The sequence below is a fragment of the Macaca thibetana genome, chromosome 20 (assembly GCF_024542745.1).
Source record: "Macaca thibetana thibetana isolate TM-01 chromosome 20, ASM2454274v1, whole genome shotgun sequence".
Taxonomy (NCBI): Eukaryota; Metazoa; Chordata; class Mammalia; order Primates; family Cercopithecidae; genus Macaca; species Macaca thibetana.
In genome coordinates this window covers 10,822,180-10,838,638 of record NC_065597.1, presented here as the reverse complement: position 1 = coordinate 10,838,638, position 16,459 = coordinate 10,822,180, and the positions used below count along the sequence as shown (strand labels likewise).

At 57.6% G+C, this 16,459-nt stretch overlaps 5 protein-coding genes across 7 annotated transcripts in view; 3 read left to right on the top strand and 2 right to left on the bottom strand.

Annotated features, from left to right (window-relative positions):
• GFOD2 (glucose-fructose oxidoreductase domain containing 2) overlaps window positions 1–2,150 on the top strand; it is a 54,892-nt gene extending 52,742 nt beyond the window's left edge. The window contains exon 3 of the mRNA XM_050773274.1: window positions 630–2,150. Within this exon, the coding sequence (XP_050629231.1) occupies window positions 630–1,528 (899 nt within the window). The 3' untranslated portion in view covers window positions 1,529–2,150. The remainder of the gene's footprint in view (window positions 1–629) is intronic.
• ATP6V0D1 (ATPase H+ transporting V0 subunit d1) overlaps window positions 1–16,459 on the top strand; it is a 303,274-nt gene that overhangs the window by 53,617 nt on the left and 233,198 nt on the right. The gene's annotated exons all lie outside the window — the stretch shown is intronic.
• On the bottom strand, window positions 8,023–9,972 carry C20H16orf86 (chromosome 20 C16orf86 homolog). Of its 2 annotated transcripts, none has more exons than XM_050773279.1 (4): window positions 9,683–9,972; window positions 9,228–9,457; window positions 8,676–8,836; window positions 8,023–8,580 (listed from the first exon to the last, which is right to left on the bottom strand). In XM_050773279.1, exons 1-4 carry the CDS (start codon window positions 9,782–9,784, stop codon window positions 8,177–8,179), a joined length of 897 nt encoding a protein of 298 aa, XP_050629236.1. In that variant the 5' UTR covers window positions 9,785–9,972; the 3' UTR covers window positions 8,023–8,176. The 2 variants fall into 2 exon arrangements, with proteins under 2 accessions (XP_050629236.1, XP_050629235.1); XM_050773278.1 differs by having other exon boundaries at window positions 8,676–8,896; window positions 9,683–9,967.
• Window positions 9,991–14,407, top strand: ENKD1 (enkurin domain containing 1). Its single transcript, XM_050773277.1, has 7 exons — window positions 9,991–10,397; window positions 10,488–10,682; window positions 11,851–12,023; window positions 13,288–13,413; window positions 13,530–13,693; window positions 13,796–13,932; window positions 14,031–14,407. Exons 1-7 carry the CDS (start codon window positions 10,313–10,315, stop codon window positions 14,189–14,191), a joined length of 1,041 nt encoding a protein of 346 aa, XP_050629234.1. The 5' UTR covers window positions 9,991–10,312; the 3' UTR covers window positions 14,192–14,407.
• On the bottom strand, window positions 14,578–16,428 carry PARD6A (par-6 family cell polarity regulator alpha). Of its 2 annotated transcripts, none has more exons than XM_050773268.1 (3): window positions 16,247–16,428; window positions 15,671–15,893; window positions 14,578–15,457 (listed from the first exon to the last, which is right to left on the bottom strand). In XM_050773268.1, exons 1-3 carry the CDS (start codon window positions 16,307–16,309, stop codon window positions 14,706–14,708), a joined length of 1,038 nt encoding a protein of 345 aa, XP_050629225.1. In that variant the 5' UTR covers window positions 16,310–16,428; the 3' UTR covers window positions 14,578–14,705. The 2 variants fall into 2 exon arrangements, with proteins under 2 accessions (XP_050629225.1, XP_050629226.1); XM_050773269.1 differs by having other exon boundaries at window positions 14,578–15,454.

Here is a 16,459-nt window from a genome sequence, read left to right as displayed (position 1 = left end):
AATCTGCAGGGACTCTTAGGGCTCTCTCTGGAGTTATGACTAAGAGTGGGAGTTATGACTAGCCCATCCCCTAGAAAATAGGTTAGATTCCCTTGCCCCAAGCTGATGACCTAATAAATGCATGACAGCATAGAGACACATCCATGAAGTGTGCCAACCTCTCTAGCCCACCTGTATTATTCAGGGTTCTCCAGAGAAACAGAACCAATAGGGTGTTTAAGAGAGAGATTTATTTGAAGAAATTTGGGGCCAGGCATGGCAGCTAACACCTGTAATCTCAGCACTTTGGGAGTCCAAGGCAGGAGGATCACTTGGGCCCAGGAGTTCTAGACCAGCCTATGCAACAGAGGGAGACCCCATCTCTACAAAAAAAATTTAAAATTAGCCAGATGTGGTGGTACACACCTGTGGTCCCAGTTACTCAGGAGGCCAAGGTGGAGGATCGCTTGAGGCCAGGAGTTTGAGACTATCCTGGGCAACATAGCAAGACCCCACCTCTACAAAAAAGAAAACAAAAAAATTAGTTCATGCAGTTGTGAGGCAGACAAGTCCAGAATCCTCAGGGCAGGTGGACATGCTGGAGATTCCTCCTTGGAACTTTGAGATTTCCTGTTGTGTCCTATTGTTAGGTATTGGGAAGAATGTCGTTTGCGAGAAGGCAGCAACATCGGTGGATGCCTTCCGGATGGTGACAGCCTCGCGCTACTACCCACAGCTCATGAGCCTGGTAGGGAACGTGCTGCGCTTCCTGCCTGCCTTCGTGCGCATGAAGCAGCTGATCTCAGAGCACTATGTGGGAGCAGTGATGATCTGCGATGCCCGCATCTACTCAGGCAGCCTGCTGAGCCCCAGCTATGGCTGGATCTGTGATGAGCTCATGGGTGGCGGGGGCCTGCACACCATGGGGACCTACATTGTGGACCTGCTGACCCACCTGACTGGCCGGAGAGCTGAGAAGGTGCACGGGCTGCTCAAGACATTTGTGAGGCAGAACGCTGCCATCCGTGGCATCCGGCACGTCACCAGCGATGACTTCTGTTTCTTCCAAATGCTCATGGGTGGGGGTGTGTGTAGCACAGTGACACTCAACTTCAACATGCCGGGCGCCTTTGTGCATGAAGTCATGGTGGTAGGCTCTGCAGGACGCCTCGTCGCCCGGGGAGCTGACCTCTATGGGCAGAAGAACTCTGCCACGCAAGAGGAGCTGCTGTTGAGGGACTCGCTGGCCGTGGGTGCGGGGCTGCCAGAACAGGGGCCCCAGGACGTCCCGCTGCTGTACCTGAAGGGCATGGTCTACATGGTGCAGGCCTTGCGCCAGTCCTTCCAGGGGCAGGGCGACCGCCGAACCTGGGACCGCACCCCTGTCTCCATGGCCGCCTCCTTCGAAGATGGGCTGTACATGCAGAGCGTGGTAGACGCCATCAAGAGGTCGAGCCGATCCGGGGAGTGGGAGGCTGTGGAGGTGCTGACGGAGGAGCCCGACACCAACCAGAACTTGTGTGAGGCACTTCAGCGGAACAACCTATGAACCTGCACCTGGGCTCCTTGCCACAGGGCAGAGGGACCAGGGAGGGGAACAGGAGCCAGATGTGACAGGGGCTTGGCCCTAGCAGAGATGGTATCTTTCACCCTTAATGAGTCTGGGTGAAGCCAGAGGTGGCCCTGGGACTTCGCCCCCTCCAGCGACTCACCTGCTCCTCAGACTTGCAGGGTGGCAAATGTTCTTGTTGGCCAGGTTACCACGGCGTGCAGAGGGCAGAGCTGCCGCCGGGCCTCCTCATGGCAATGCCAGTGAGTGGGACTCGGAAAGGCTCACCCTGGTGAGCCCCTCAGCCTGATCCGCAGTCCTAATGGTGAGAAAGCACAATAGGGCCAGCTCGGCTGAGGCCCGAGGAGAAATGATGAGAAGTTTCGTTTCATTCTTGGGCTGGGACATCTCAGGAACAGTGAGGGCAACAAGCTGTCCCTCAGGGACCCTCACGTGCCCTCCCATGTGACCAGGCCCTTCCCAGGTGGGGACTGGGGCTTGCTTTATTAAGTGAGCTCTCAGGCTTTTGAAGTAGGACAGAGGGCCCTGATTTGGCAGAGAGGAGGCAAGGGAGGGCTTTAGAACATCTGAGAAATGTTAATGAATAATTGAGAAAATAGGACATGGCATGTGGTGTTTGTTTGGTAGGTTGGGTTTCTTTAATACTGAAAGGCTTGTTTCTTGCTGTAGGGGGTTTTTCTCTTCACTCATTGCTCCACAGCAGCTTGAAGCCAGCCGTGGGTCATCACCGTCAACTGTGCCACACGGGCTGCTGCCCCTCCAGCCCTCGTCTCCTACCTGTTCCCTCATAGCCAAATCCCAGGAGCCTCCGAAGAAAAGATTTCCTTAGAGAACAGGAGTCAGGACTTCCTGATGGGCTGCTGCTGCGCCTGCCGTCTCAGCAGATATCGGGAGAGTTTGGGGCCTCGCTGGGCTGGAGGTCAGGAGGGGTTCTGTTCTTAATGTCATGGTGCTGGCTGCCAGAGTGCCCTTGAGGTGGCGGGGAGGAGTGGTTTCAGGGAGGTGGCACAGGGTGAGAAGTAGGAGGAAGAGCTCCAGGCATGCCCCGTGGAGCAGCTGTGACTGGACCTGAGGGCCAATCACCCACTGTGCTCTTGACTGTGCTCTGCACAGGGCCAGCCTTCTACCCACCTCCAGAAGCTGGGGTGGGGAGTGGTGTTGAGAAAGGACACGCCCTCCCCATTGCGTCTTTGACCAGCCTGCCAGGCTCGTTCAGCCTGGACCGAGTTCTGTTCCCTTCTCTAACCTTCCGCCCACTTCCCTGCCCTGGGCTCCTTGCCAGAAAAGCCCAGGGAGGGCTTCCTTTTCCTCTTGGCACCTCTTCTAGAAGTCACCAGGCTTGTTTTCCTGTCATGTACTGGATTCAGATATCCTTGTGAGAGGGAATAACAAGGGATGGGGTTGGAGTGTGCCTACTGCATGCTGACCCTCAGGGCAAACATGTATGTTATTATTTCACTTAATCTCCAAACCACTCTCTGACGGTAAATATTCCCATCATTCAGATCATAAAATGGAGGCACAGAGGGCAAAGCTACTTGTCTCCTGTAGGTTGTCCATGATGGAGCTGGGAGCCTGGTCAGGACCATCTAACCGCAGAGCCTGACCTTGAACCACACTTCCTCCCAGCACTTGGGAGTCTTCACACCCGAGGGCCCGGCATTGCCTCTGCCTGCTGCAGAAGCCTCGGCCTGGCCTGAACTAGGAAGTGAAGTGCAGACAGCACCCACCACCAGGCAGGACACTGAAGGTTAAAGGGGGGGCTGCCCCCTTGTCCCTGGGACAGTTGGCTCAGCTCAGTCCTCCCATGTTGTTGCTAGGATGTTGAGGTTGCTCTGAAATGTGGGAATTGACCAGGAAAGCACAAGCCCGACTTACATGCTCCCACATAAGAAAGGGCCATGTGGCCATCCAGAATGGCACTTGGGTTCCCAGAATGTGCTGGGGCTTAGTGCAGAGCTACTTCAATGAGGATCCCGTTTCCTCTAAGGGAATCCCCAGAGCCTAGATTCATGGCCAGAGGGGTACATGGCCTCTTCCCTCAGATGTCTTTACCATCGAGTATCTCCTGGGTATCAGAGCTGGTCAGTCCCACATGGGATGGGGAAGACAGATGTGCTCAGATACCTGTGGCCAAGGGAGCCCACAGGGTTCTGGTCTCCATGCGGGACTGAACCCACACTGGTTCCAGACTTGTCCAGCAGTGCCCCCTCCTGGAAGAAGACAGCATCTCCCAGGACCTGTTTCCAAATCTCAGGATGTTACTAGCTAGCTCTTTCTCAGGTCAAAATAAAGTATTTCCAGGACAGTAAAAATGCAGTTAGCTTTGCTCATCAGATACAGCAACCAGAAGAGAACTTCCAGAATACCTGTTGCTTATTCTTCAACCTCCAGCCAAATCCAGGACTGTTTTCACCAAATCCAGAACTGTTTTCACCCAGACAGTGGCAGCCGCTTCCTTTCCTGTTCTGCCCGTCACCCTGCCGGCCAAGCAGCCTCTCCTGAACGCCACGCCAAGATCCCTCCCTGTCCACACCCCTCTTCCTCACCCCCGGACTTGCCCAACCTGGTTTCCATATGGCCGTGCCCTCCACTCCAGCCACACTAAGCAGCCCTCCTGCAGAGGTGGCAGCTTCCATACTAGCAGGGCTTTGTCCCTGGCACGTCCTCTGCCTGGAAGGCACCACCTCTCTCAGGAGTCAGCTGGAGGACTGCCTGGTCACCACTTCTGCCCTCGGCAAAGTAGCCACTCCCCAACCTGTGGTCCCACAGCCTTGGTCCTCAGTTGCACTGAGGTTGCATCTCCCTCCCTCCCTCCCTCTCTCTTTCTTTTTTCTTTCTTTCTCTCTTTCTTTCTTTTTCTTTTCTTTCTTTCTCTCTTTCTTTTTCTTTTCTTTCTCTCTCTCTCTCCCCCTTCCTTCCTTCCTTTATTCCTTCCCTCCCTCCCTCCCTTCCTTCCTCCCTTCCTTCCTTTATTCCCTCCCTCCCTCCATTCCTCTTTCCCTCTCTCCCTCCCCTCCCCTCCCCTTCCCTTCCCTATCCTCCCCTTCCCTTCCCTTCCCTCCTTTCTTTTCTTGACAGAGTCTCACTCTGTCACCCAGGCCAAAGTGCAGTGGCATCACCTTGGCTCACAGCCACCTCCACCTCCCGGGTTCAAGTGATTCTCCTGCCTCAGCCTCCCAAGTTGCTGGGACTGCAGGTGCCCGCCACCACACCTGGCTAATTTTGGGGGGGTTTTTTGTTTGCTTTTGAGACGGAGTTTCGCTCTTGTTGCCTAGGCTGGAGTGGAGTGGCGTGATCTCGGCTCACTGCAACCTCCACCCCCCTGGTTCAAGCAATTCTCCTGCCTCAGCCTCCCGAGTAGGTAGCTGGAATTACAGGCGCACACCACCACGTCCGACTAATTTTTTTGTATTTTTAGTAGAGACGGGGTTTCACCATGTTGGCCGGCTGGCTGGTTTCGAACTCCTGACCTCGTGATCCACCCATCTTGGCCTCCCAAAGTACTGGGATTACAGGCGTGAGCCACCGCCCCCAGCCTAATTTTTGTATTTTTAGTAGAGACGGGGTTTCACCACGTTGTCCAGGCTGGTCTTGAACTTCTGGCCTAAGTGATCTGCCCCCCTCAGCCTCCCAAGGTGCTAGGATTACAGGCATGAACCACTGCACCTGGCCACTTGTTTTGAATATATAATTTCAACTTTTATTTTACATTCAGGGGGTACATGTGTAAGTTTGTTACATGTGTATACTGTGTGATGCTGAGGTTTGGGGACGATTGGTCTCATCACCCAGGTAGTGAACACAGTACTCAATAGGTTTTTTCAACACTCACCCCACCCCCTCTCTGCCCCCTCTCGTAGTCTTGTGTTTGTGTTTCCCATCTTTGTGTCCATGTGTACCCAATGTGTAGCTCCCACTTGTGAGAACATGTTCTATTTGGTTTCCTGTTCCTATGTTAATTTGCTTAGGATAGTGGTCTCAGCCGTTTCCATGTTGCTGCAACGGACACGATTTCATTCTTTTTTATGGCTGCATCATTTTTACTTCTTGAGACAGGGAAAAATGTTGCCCAGGCTGGTCTTGAACTCCCGGGCTCAAACGATCCGCCTGCCTCAGCCTCCCAAATATCTGGGACTACAGACACAGACCACCACACCCAGCTACACATGTCTCCCTAAATCATGTAGCATTGCCCCTTTACAGCGAGCTTCTAGGAGTAGTAGGGACTTGATCCTTTCTGCAGTTCCTGCCACCCACCCTGCTTAGACAAGTCCATTGGGTAATAGGCCTCAGGAATTGCAGACTAGTTCTCCCACGATTTCTAATTCCTGCCTCGCCCGTGAGAAGACAGGACCAGCTCTTCCTTATCAGTGCGGGCCTTGCTTACACTTCCAGCCCTGGAGGCTGCACAAAGATAGGGGGGCCTTCTGGGGTTAGGCCTTAGCCAGAGAGTCCCCAGGTCGGCAGATCCTGCACAACTGAGGACAGGGATTCCTAGATCCCAGGGTGTAGTCTCCTGCAAGGCCACTTCTCTCCAGGCCTCTGCCTTCCCAACCATAAAGCGAGGAGGTTAAGCTCCATTATCTTGGCTGGGTGTGTTGGCTCATGCCTGTAATCCCAGCACTTTGGGAGGCCAAGGAGGGAGGATTGCTTGGGGTCCAGAGTTTGAGACCAACCTGAGGAACACAGACCCTATCTCCACAAAAAAATTTTTTGGCCAGGCACGGTGGCTCACATTTGTAATCCTTGAGTCCGGGAGGTGGAGGTTGCAGTGAGCCAAGATTGTGCCACTACACTCCAGCCTGGGTGACAGAAGGAGACCCTGTCTCAAAGAAAAAAAAAACATCCTGAGCCCATGGCTTGCCATGGGGCCAGTGAGCCCCCAAGTGACCCTGTCAAAGGAGGGAGCAGCCTGGGATGATGCCAGAAAGGGGACCCTGCTTTTCCCACCCGAACCTGCCCATCCCACTTCCTCCAGTGACCTTCCCAGGCCATATTCCAGGGAACCTACACATGACTGTGTCCTCGGGATGACCTCAGCCTTTCAGATTCCGGCATGTCCCTCTCTGCAACTTCCTCCACCCTCACTTCGGTCTCATCACCTTGGTGCCTTTTAGGGGGCCCTCTGGCTTGGTGGATGTGATGCAATGAGATGTGCCCTTAGGGAGCTCACAATCTAGCCCTGAAGACAGTTAAAACCCACATGATAGTAGTATGTAGGTGTTACAATGCAGGGCAACATGGCATGCTGTCTGCCTCCCCAGGAAGCAGGGTTTTCAAAGGTGTATGTGCACTAGCCAGGGGGAGAGGTGGGAATAAAGGCATTTTAGGCAGAGGAAACCCCACATTCACAGAGTAAAGGGAGGAAAAGGTGTAACTGCTCAGGGAATTACAGGAAGCCACTGAGTTCTAAGGTAGCTGGGGCAAGAGAAGGGGAATCCCAAGGGGGAGTGACACCATCAGGGGCTCAGGTGTGTGTGTCGCAGGGCCACTGGATGGATCTGTGGGCCAAGGGACGACAGGCAGGGAGACCAGTGAGGCTGTCACCTGGAGATGACAGTGGTCCAGGCAACGGTGCTGACTGTGGGGTCCGAGAGGTTCTCAGCCTGAAAGGGTATGTTCACTGGCCTCAATGTCTGCTTAGCTTGTAGGAATCAGGGGGCAAAGAACAGGATGGAGTCTGGGGTGACATCCAAGATTCTAGCTTAAACAATTGCGCAGATGAGATACAGGAGGAAAAGCCAGTTGGAGGGAGGGGAAATTATCCATGAACTTGAAATTCCCTGTGTCTGTTTGCGGTGTCCAAGGAACACACAGGAGGCCCAGGATGTGCAGTTTCCAAAATGGCCAACACTGGCTGGCTCTGGCAGCGGAGATCCCTGCCGGTTGGACACAGTTGTCATCCAGTGGCTTGGCCTCAGGGCCCCAGATGCACTTACTGCCCCTGCCCACCCCTGCCTGTCAGGAAAACATCACTGATGCCCTGTCACCTGTGACCAGGGGCTACTCCATGGACAAGGTCCGGTCCAGCTATGGTCTGGCAATGAGTGGAAAACATCCCAAAGCTGTCACTCCGGCGACAGGCAAAAGAACTCTGAGCTACCTCCTAGGAGGATCCCAAGTTTTGATCCCCTCAAGGTGAAACCAAATGCAGGCCCTTCCCTAGGAGACAAAGAGTAGGGCCAAACACCTGCTTCCCATGACCCTACAGACCCTTTCTTTCCTCTGCTCCAAGTTCCTCCTCCTCACTTCCCTCTTCATCACCCAGTTAGCCGCCTGACCCTCAGATTCACCTAAACACACAGTACCAGGTCCACCCCAATTCAGTGAGGCATGGGGTGGCACAAAGGCATCTGTCATTGTCAAAGTCTCAGGAGATGCAGATGACCATTCAGGCCTCAAACCCTGCACTGTTGAGTCCTCCATCCTCTTTCCCAGTTCAGGAAACCTATCCGGGGAATCACAAAGTCTTTGAAAAAGAAAAATATTTATTTTCAGCAAGCCAAAGTCCCAAGTGGGGGCAGGTGCCAAATTTGCCCCCTCCACCAGAGGGCCTAGGCCCACAGGAAGCCTGAAGCCAAATTCAGGCATGGAAGGAGGGGAGCCACCAGTGGGGCGGGACAGTCACTTGTACTGAGGAGAGAGCGGGGGGACAAGCGGAGCAGTGCAGACACTCAGCATCTTGTCGATGTCCACCTGGGTTGACTTATCCACCTCAGCCTTGTGGTGGTCACTCACCCCCAAGCTGGGCAAGCCCCCAGCCTCCTCTCCAGCCTCCTCTCCGAGGGGAGCCAGAGCATGGATGGGGGTCACTAATGGACTGGGACAGGGCAAAGCGAGGCCTGGGCCCAGCTCACCTGCCAAGGGCAGCAAGGCCTGCAGTTGCTCCACACCTGCCTCCTCGGGAACCAGGGCCAGCTCTGCCTCTGCCTCCACCTCGGCCTCCCCGTCCCCCTCCCCTGCCTGGTTCAGCTCGGGGTTGCAATAGTTGATGTACTGGTACAGGGGCCGCAGGCGCTGGGCCTTTCCTGCAAAGACCCAGGGCAGGGCAGAGGCTAGAGCGCCAGGTTGTGCCATGTCAGGCCCCACAGGGAGAAGGAACAGCCCAGGGACTGCCACTCACGCTCCAGCCCCAATGTCTCTAAGGGTGCAGACACCGTGCTGGCCACAGCGTGGAGCACGGGAGCCCCCAGGCTCTTGCGCTTCTTGGCTTTTTTGTGCTGTTTGGCAGATGGTGAGGGCTCACTCTGGCTGCCCTCTGGCTCCTCCTCCTGCAGCGGCAGCCTGGGTGGCAGCTCAGCTTCAGCCTTGGGATGGGCACGAAGGCCCGGGAGGCTGAGGGACCTGAGCCAGGGACAAGAGACCTGACCCAGGGAATACCCCAGCCTGCCCACCGCCCCAGGACTCGACGCCTGCCCCTTTCCTGGTCGATGAGGCCCCAGGCCCAAGAGGCTTAGAGGCCAGTGAGCCCAGTGCCCTACAAACCCTGAAGCTCCCACTCTCCTGCTGCTCCCTACATGGGGGCTCTGGAAGAACGGGAGAGGAGAGTGATGGTAGTGACAGGGGACAAGAATCCTTCCTGCAGGAGTGCAGGAATCAGGAATGCTACTGGGGTGTGTGCCCCAACCCCGGGCCTGCAGCTCCTTCCCCTCCTCCTCCCCCAGAGCCCCCTCACTTGACAGGCTTTCTCTTTGGACCATGACGGGGCCTCACAATGGAGACCACGGGCCTGGGGCCTCTCTCCTGTAGCGCCCCGGCTTCCGGCTTGGGCCTCTCCTCCCCCAGCTTGGGTCCTTCCTCCTGGAGCTCCAGCTCCGAAGCTGCGCCTGCTGGGCGCTGGTCTTCACCCTGGGTTCCGCGGGCCTCATGGGCTGGCACCAGGAAATGTTCTTCCGCCACTGGACACTAGAGGTGACACACAGGCCATCGGTCACCATGGTCGGGCAAAGGACATAGGGATCCGTCACTGAACACCTAACATTAGACACCGAAACAGGAATAAGGACACCAGCCTGTGCCCCTCCCCGCCTGGAGGGCCCAGCCTGGCAGTTAGCGGGTCGGGGCGCTCAGAGTTCCGCCTCTCAGAGTGCTGCGGCCCCCTGTTTAAAGGTTAAACAGCCTGACGGTCACCTCGGAGGTCTCAGCGCTGCCGGGGTCCTCCGCGAGCTGTCCCTGCCCCACGACCGTAGCCTCCTGGACCCCCGGCCGCCTCTCCGCCCCTGCCGAGGCCATGGCTGCGCAGGCTCAGTGCATCCTCCACAGCTGCTTGGGGAGGGCCCCGAGCGGCTGGATGGTGGCCCCGCGCTGACCCTGGAGACGGGCCAGCAAGCGAGGGCAGAGCTGGGAAGCGAAACCCGCGACAGCGGAGCCCACACTCAGCGGAAACTACAAGCCCCAGGACGCTTTGCGCCAGGGTCAGTGGGCCCTGACCCCGGGGACGGAAGCCACGGTTGCCCGGCAACAACAACTCCCGTCGGGTGGCAGCGGCTGGCGGCAAAACCTCTCGAGTGAGCCCCTGCCCAAGTGCCGCGGGGGAGAGGCCGCGAGCGGGACCGAGAAGTGGGCTGGGGGGAGAGGTCGCGGAGGCGGCGAGCGAGGCCGGGGCCCAGGCAGGGACCGGCAGGGGCCCGGGAGTGACGGGCACGCCAGGGTCAGGGTCCCAGGCGAGGGAGGAGGCCCGGGGTTGGGGAAGGGGGCCCGGGGAGGGAGGTGCACAGCCCTGCAGGCCTCGGGGCACCGTTGCTGGGCGGTGCCGGCGGCATGTGCGAGGGCCCGTCCCGCATCTCGGGGCCCATCCCCCCAGACCCGACGCTCTGCCCTGACTACTACCGGCGGCCGGCCTCGGGTGAGTCCGGAGGCTTGGCGGTGGTGCTAGGCTCAGGGGTCGGCCCCGGCTCCACCTGAGTCCTGGACTCCGCCCGGCTCCGCCCCACAGCTCAAGGGCGCCTCGAGGGAAACGCGCTGAAGCTGGACTTGCTGACCTCGGACCGGGCCCTGGACGCCAACGCTCCCTGTGGCCCCCGCATCGGTCCCGGTGCCCGAGAGGTCCTGGAGCGCGGCCGGCGCGGCGTCGGGGACGTGCTGTTGCAACTCGAGGGGATCTCCCTAGGTCCTGGGGCCTCTCTTAAGAGTAAGTCCCAGGAATGGAAGAAGGGGCAGAGAGGCAATGCGGGGTGGAAAGAGATCAAAAGCAGCTGCTCTTTCCGCCCTGACCTGGGCCCAGGCTTTGCATCTCTTGAGTCTCAGTTTCCCCAACTATAAAAGGGGGAGAAATGTGCTACCTTCTCGAAGGAAGTGAACTGAATAAGGTAGTTGCCACGAAGCCCTAGCTCTGCTTCGTGCATTTATTTATTTATTTATTTATTTATTTATTTTTATTTTTTGAGACGGAGTCTCGCTCTGTCGCCCAGGCTGGAGTGCAGTGGCCGGATCTCAGCTCACTGCAAGCTCCGCCTCCCGGGTTCACGCCATTCTCCTGCCTCAGCCTCCTGAGTAGCTGGGACTACAGGCGCCCGCCACCATGCCCAGCTAAGTTTTTGTATTTTTAGTAGAGACGGGGTTTCACTGTGTTCACCAGGATGGTCTCGATCTCCTGACCTCGTGATCCGCCCGTTTCGGCCTCCCAAAGTGCTGGGATTAGAGGCTTGAGCCACCGCGCCCGGCCTGCTCGTGCATTTATTACCCGTCACATTTGTTTGTTGAGTGCCCACTGTGTGCCAGGCCATATAGGTGCTAGAACACAGGGTTGAAGATAAGCATGAGCCATCACTGAGTCAAGGTGGGAGACAAAGAACAAGAGATGAATGTCATATATGAGATGATCTATGGTATACTTCACTATAATAATGGAGAAAATCACCCGGACGCAGTGGCTCACTCCTGGAATCCCAGCACTTTGGGAGGCCCAGGCAGGCGGATCACTTGAGCCCAGGAGATGGAAACCAGCCTGGCCAACATGGTGAAACCCCATCTCTACAAAAAATACAAAAATTAGCCTGGCGTGGTGGCGTGTGTCTGTAATCCCAGCTACTCAGCAGGCTGAAGTGGGAGGATCCCTTGAGCTGGGGAGGTCAAGGCTGCAGTGAGCTGTGATCGTGCTGCTGTACTCCAGCCTGGGTGACAGAGCGAGACACTGTCTCAAATAATAATAATAATAATGGAGACAGTCATCCTGAAATACTACATGAGGAAGGGAACTCTTTCTGTAGGAGGCAGGGGGCAGGCCTGTGTGTGAACTAGTGGAAGTTGGATTGTGTGGGCCCTATGTAGGGCAGAGACTGGTGGCATCTTTTCTCCAGGGAAGGACCCTAAAGACCATGAGAAGGAGAACCTGAGGCGGATCAGGGAGATTCAGAAGCGCTTCAGAGAACAGGAGCGCAGCCGAGAGCATGGACAGCCCAGGCCCCTGAAAGCTCTGTGGCGCTCACCCAAGTACGATAAGGTGGAGTCCCAGGTCAAGGCCCAGCTCCAGGTACCTGCTCCAGGGAGCCAGAAGTATTATCCTTTTTGTTGGCCAACAGGCAGCTATACCCTGATCCGAGTTCTGGGGAGGGAGGGAACTAAGAGACCCTGGCTCTGCTGCAGGGCGAGGCTGGGGGGCTTCTCAGAAGTGTTGATGGCGGGGCTGATCCTCAGGGGCAAGCAGGAGTTAGTCAAGGGGACAGCAGAGGAGAACATTCCCAAAAGATGGAACCTCACAGACCACAGGGCACGCAGCAGTGGAGATGCCAGGTGTACAGTTCACTGTGAGGAAAGAAAGGCGTGAAGTTAGGCCAAGAAGTCAGCTGGGCCCACATCAGGGGCCACAAAAGCCACTTTTCAGTCCTTATTTCTGAGGACAGTGGGAAGGGCAGGGGTATGGTGGGGGGCTCTGTCTCGGGTAGAGAGTAGCACCATCTTTCCATCCAGGGACTCAGCAGGAGGAGCAGGAGTGAGAGGAAAGGCAAGGTCACACAAATGTGTCTGGGCTGAAGCATCTGTGGGGCTCCCAGGGGGTGGGAGTGTGTCCAGGAAGCAGATGGAAATTCAGGCCTGGATCTCAGGAGTGAGACCCAGGAGTTATTGACGATCAGGTTGAGGACAACGAGACCAAGGAAGTGACCGCCTGGATTTGAGGACTTGGAGGCCAGCCGTCAGGAACCTTGCGGGGCTAGAGCCAGGAAGCTTGGCTAGGAAGGATGAAAGAGAGTGGTAGGTGGGCCAGTACTGAGGTGGAAGGAGAGATGGTTTGTTGTTTTCTTTGTTTTTTTTTTTTTTGAGACTGAGTCTGGCTCTGTCGCCCAGGCTGGAGTGCAGTGGCCGGATCTCAGCTCACTGCAAGCTCTGCCTCCCGGGTTTTTTTTTTTTACGCCATTCTCCTGCCTCAGCCTCCCGAGTAGCTGGGACCACAGGCGCCCGCCACTTTGCCCGGCTAGTTTTTTGTATTTTTTAGTAGAGATGGGGTTTCACCGTGTTAGCCAGGATGGTCTCGATCTCCTGACCTCGTGATCCGCCCGTCTCGGCCTCCCAAAGTGCTGGGATTACAGGCTTGAGCCACCGCGCCCGGCCTGTTGTTTTCTTAAAAATGTGACGTACTCACACGTTTGTGTGCTGATGAGGACAACTGTCTCTTGAAGAGGGAAGAGGGCCCGAGGGACACGGATGCAAAGGTCAGAAGGGCCAAGAGGGCCAGGGTTTTGCAGCTTGAGCCCCAGACCTCAGCCTGCCTGGTCTCTCTGCTGTGCCCTGCCCTCCAGGAGCCTGGCCCTGCCTTTGGGACAGAGTCTGCACACTTCCTGCGGGCGCACTCCCGCTGCGGCCCTGGCCTCCCACCACCCCGTGTACCTAGTCCCCAGCCAACACCACCAGGTCCCAAAGCTAAGGTGAGAGGATGTGTGGGGGCTGGATGGTGGCTGGGCAGGGTTCCTGGTGTGTGGTGGGGGTTCAGGGACACAACATAATGCTGTCTGCCCCCACCCACGCTTGCTGTGTCCTGCAGGAGCCAGGCCTGGGGGTGGACTTCATTCGTCACAATGCACGAGCTGCGAAGAGGGCCCCCCAGAGGCATTCCTGCTCGCTGCAGGTCCTGGCACAAGTGCTAGAGCAGCAGCGGCAGGCCCAGGAGCACTACAATGCCACACAGAAGGGCCATGTGCCGCATTAGTAGGTCTCACTGCCTGACACTCAGGGTGAGGGAGACACCTGTGGAGGGCGGGAACCAACCTCTGCCCTGGGGTCATCAACCCTGAACCTGTGTACCCACAGCTTGTTGGAGCGCAGGGACCTGTGGCAGCGGGAGGCTGAGGCTCGCAAGCAGAGCCAGCCAGACCCTGCCATGCCCCCAGGCCACACGCGCATGCCTGAAAACCAGCGGCTGGAAACACTGACCAAGCTGCTCCAGAGTGAGTACCTGGGCAGGGAGGCTGGAGGGGGACCCCACTGGGGACCAGGCACCCCTGCCCAACACTCACTGTTCTCACTGTTCCCGGGCCCCCTGTAGGCCAGAGCCAGCTGCTGCGTGAGCTGGTACTGCTGCCTGCCGGGGCAGACTCACTGAGGGCCCAGAGCCACCGTGCTGAGCTGGATCGGAAACTGGTGCAGGTAGAGGAGGCCATCAAGATCTTTTCTCGGCCCAAAGTCTTCGTGAAGATGGATACTTGAGCCCCTCTGAGGGACAGTGGCAGGGAGCTCCATGCTGAGGATCGCCACATGGCTGCAAAGGACAGAGTCAGACCCAATCCCAGAGCAGAGGTCTGAAGACAGGAGCAGGGGGGTGGCCAGTGTCCCTAGAGCACTCCTCCCAGCCACCAGTGGCTGCAGAAGGGCCACCCCAGCCTTTTAACTGCTTTGCCAAAATTAAACCTTTTGTACACAGGATTTGTTTCCATAAGAGCTTTTTTTACCCTAAAAATGCCAAGCCTGGTGGCCCTCCTGCTGCTTGATTGCAGGAAGTTTTCCCCATTGTCACTCCGGACTTAGTCCAGAGCAGAAGACAAGCTGGTGGGACCAGGGAGGAGGCTGGGACTGGGACACAGAAGGACCAAGACTGTATTTGTAGAAAAACCTTTAATGTTCCCCAGGCTGAGGGAGCCCTGGGAGCCAGCTAAAAACCCCCACTGTGAAGTCCCTGCCATGTCCCAGCAGTTTGGAGTGGCATGGGGCTGCATCCTGCCTGTCAGAGGCTGAAGCCACTACCATCTTGCATGCGACTCCCCCAGCCAGAACTGGCCTGCTCCTGGTCATCCAGGGAGGGCAGAGAGCTGCGGGTACCAGGACGTCGGCAGCCAGGGTGCAGGTCCCAGCATGGGGGCCCCTGAGACAGCCCATTGGAACTGGGAGGCTGGCGGTTCTCAATGACCAGGTCACTGCTGTCATCATCACTATCAGGCTCAGCAGGCCCAGGCCCTGCAGAGGGAGGACCTGTCAAACGCCCAGATGCCCCTCGCACCACGTTATTGCGCTGGTTGGCCGGCTTGACAGTGACAATGAGGTTATGGCTGTTGGCGACCATCATGTCCGTCACTTGGTCCAAGGTCTTCCCGGCTACTTCAATGCCATTGACTTCAAGGATCTCATCACTGACCGCCAGCAGCCCTGTACTCTCAGCCAGGCCCCCACGTACCAGGCGGGAGATGAAGATTCCTGGAACCCGCTCCAGGCCCTGGGGAGCCACACGAACACTCATGCCATCTCGGATGTAGAAGCCCAGGGGGCGGTCTGAACCATGCTTGTGCAGCCGCACCCGTCGGTGGGTCTCAGGCAGTAGGTCCACATCTATGACTGACGAAACCTGGCGGAAATCTTGGGGCAGGCTGATTAGCAGGGGTGGACGGGTGCGAAGGGGTGCCACTGGCCGCAGCAGGAGCCCTTTCTTGCGCCGCTGCAGAGAGTTGGAGGCAAAAGCCAGGCCGCTGGAGTCAGCTTCTGCTGCAGAAGAGGGGGGTGTTGAGATCAGAGACCTGCTCCCCAACTTGGGCTCTTTACAGGGCCACTGTAGCTATTTCCTACCACTTGGAGGTCAGGTCAAGGGCAGGGACTGCAGAGGGTGACACGTGGGTACCCTGGGCATGGACTAACCCTTGTAGACCTGCCCCACAGGCACCTTACCCCACAGAGGCTGCCCACTGTACCCCTCCTCACCCCGCTTCTGCACCAATAGGCGCAGTGGTGGGGGCCCGCTGGCCAGGGCCCGGTGCAGACTGTCGTCGTTGGTGAGGGGCAGCAGGTCGCCGTGAGCATCCGTATAGCCAAGTAGCACGTCCAGGCCCGGGATCTGGTGCACCGCCCGCAGCAACCGCGAGAACTCCTGGAAGCCGCTCACCGAAGCGCGGGGCAGCGCGAAGCGTCGGAACTCGGCGTCAAACTGGAAGTCGGGGTTGGGGGAGAGGAGTCAGGACAGCCTGCGCCCCTTTCTCACCGCAGGCTGGCAGGGGTGGGAAAGATACCGGCTGCCGCAAAAGCGGCAGCCTTAAGCCCAGACCTCAGCTCCAGTACCAGGGACGCTGTCCAAGGTCTTCTCACCGCCCTCCAGGTACTCAGGCCACAGAGAGATCTGGAGACCAGCAGTGGAGGAAGGAAGATGGATGGGGGAAGGCGAGCAGAAATGCAGAATGGGACTTGGAAGATAGAGGGAAGAGGTGGCGGGGACCAAGGAGCTGGGAAGGGGAGAAAGAGGGAATTGGGAGCGCCTAGGGCCGAGGCCGAAGGAGCCCTTACTTTGCTCTTCACCTCGATGATGCTATCGGGACTGCGCGCCGGAGTCCTCTGCGGCCGGGCCATGGCGGGGCCGGGCGGGCCGGGGACGGTGCCCCAGGCGGCCCGCCGAGGCGCAGGTGCACAGCCCGGCCGGCCTGCCCGCGCCGCCCCGCCCCTGGCGGTAGCACACGCCCCGCCTTCCCAGCCGGAGCCTGACGTCAAGGGGGCAGCGAA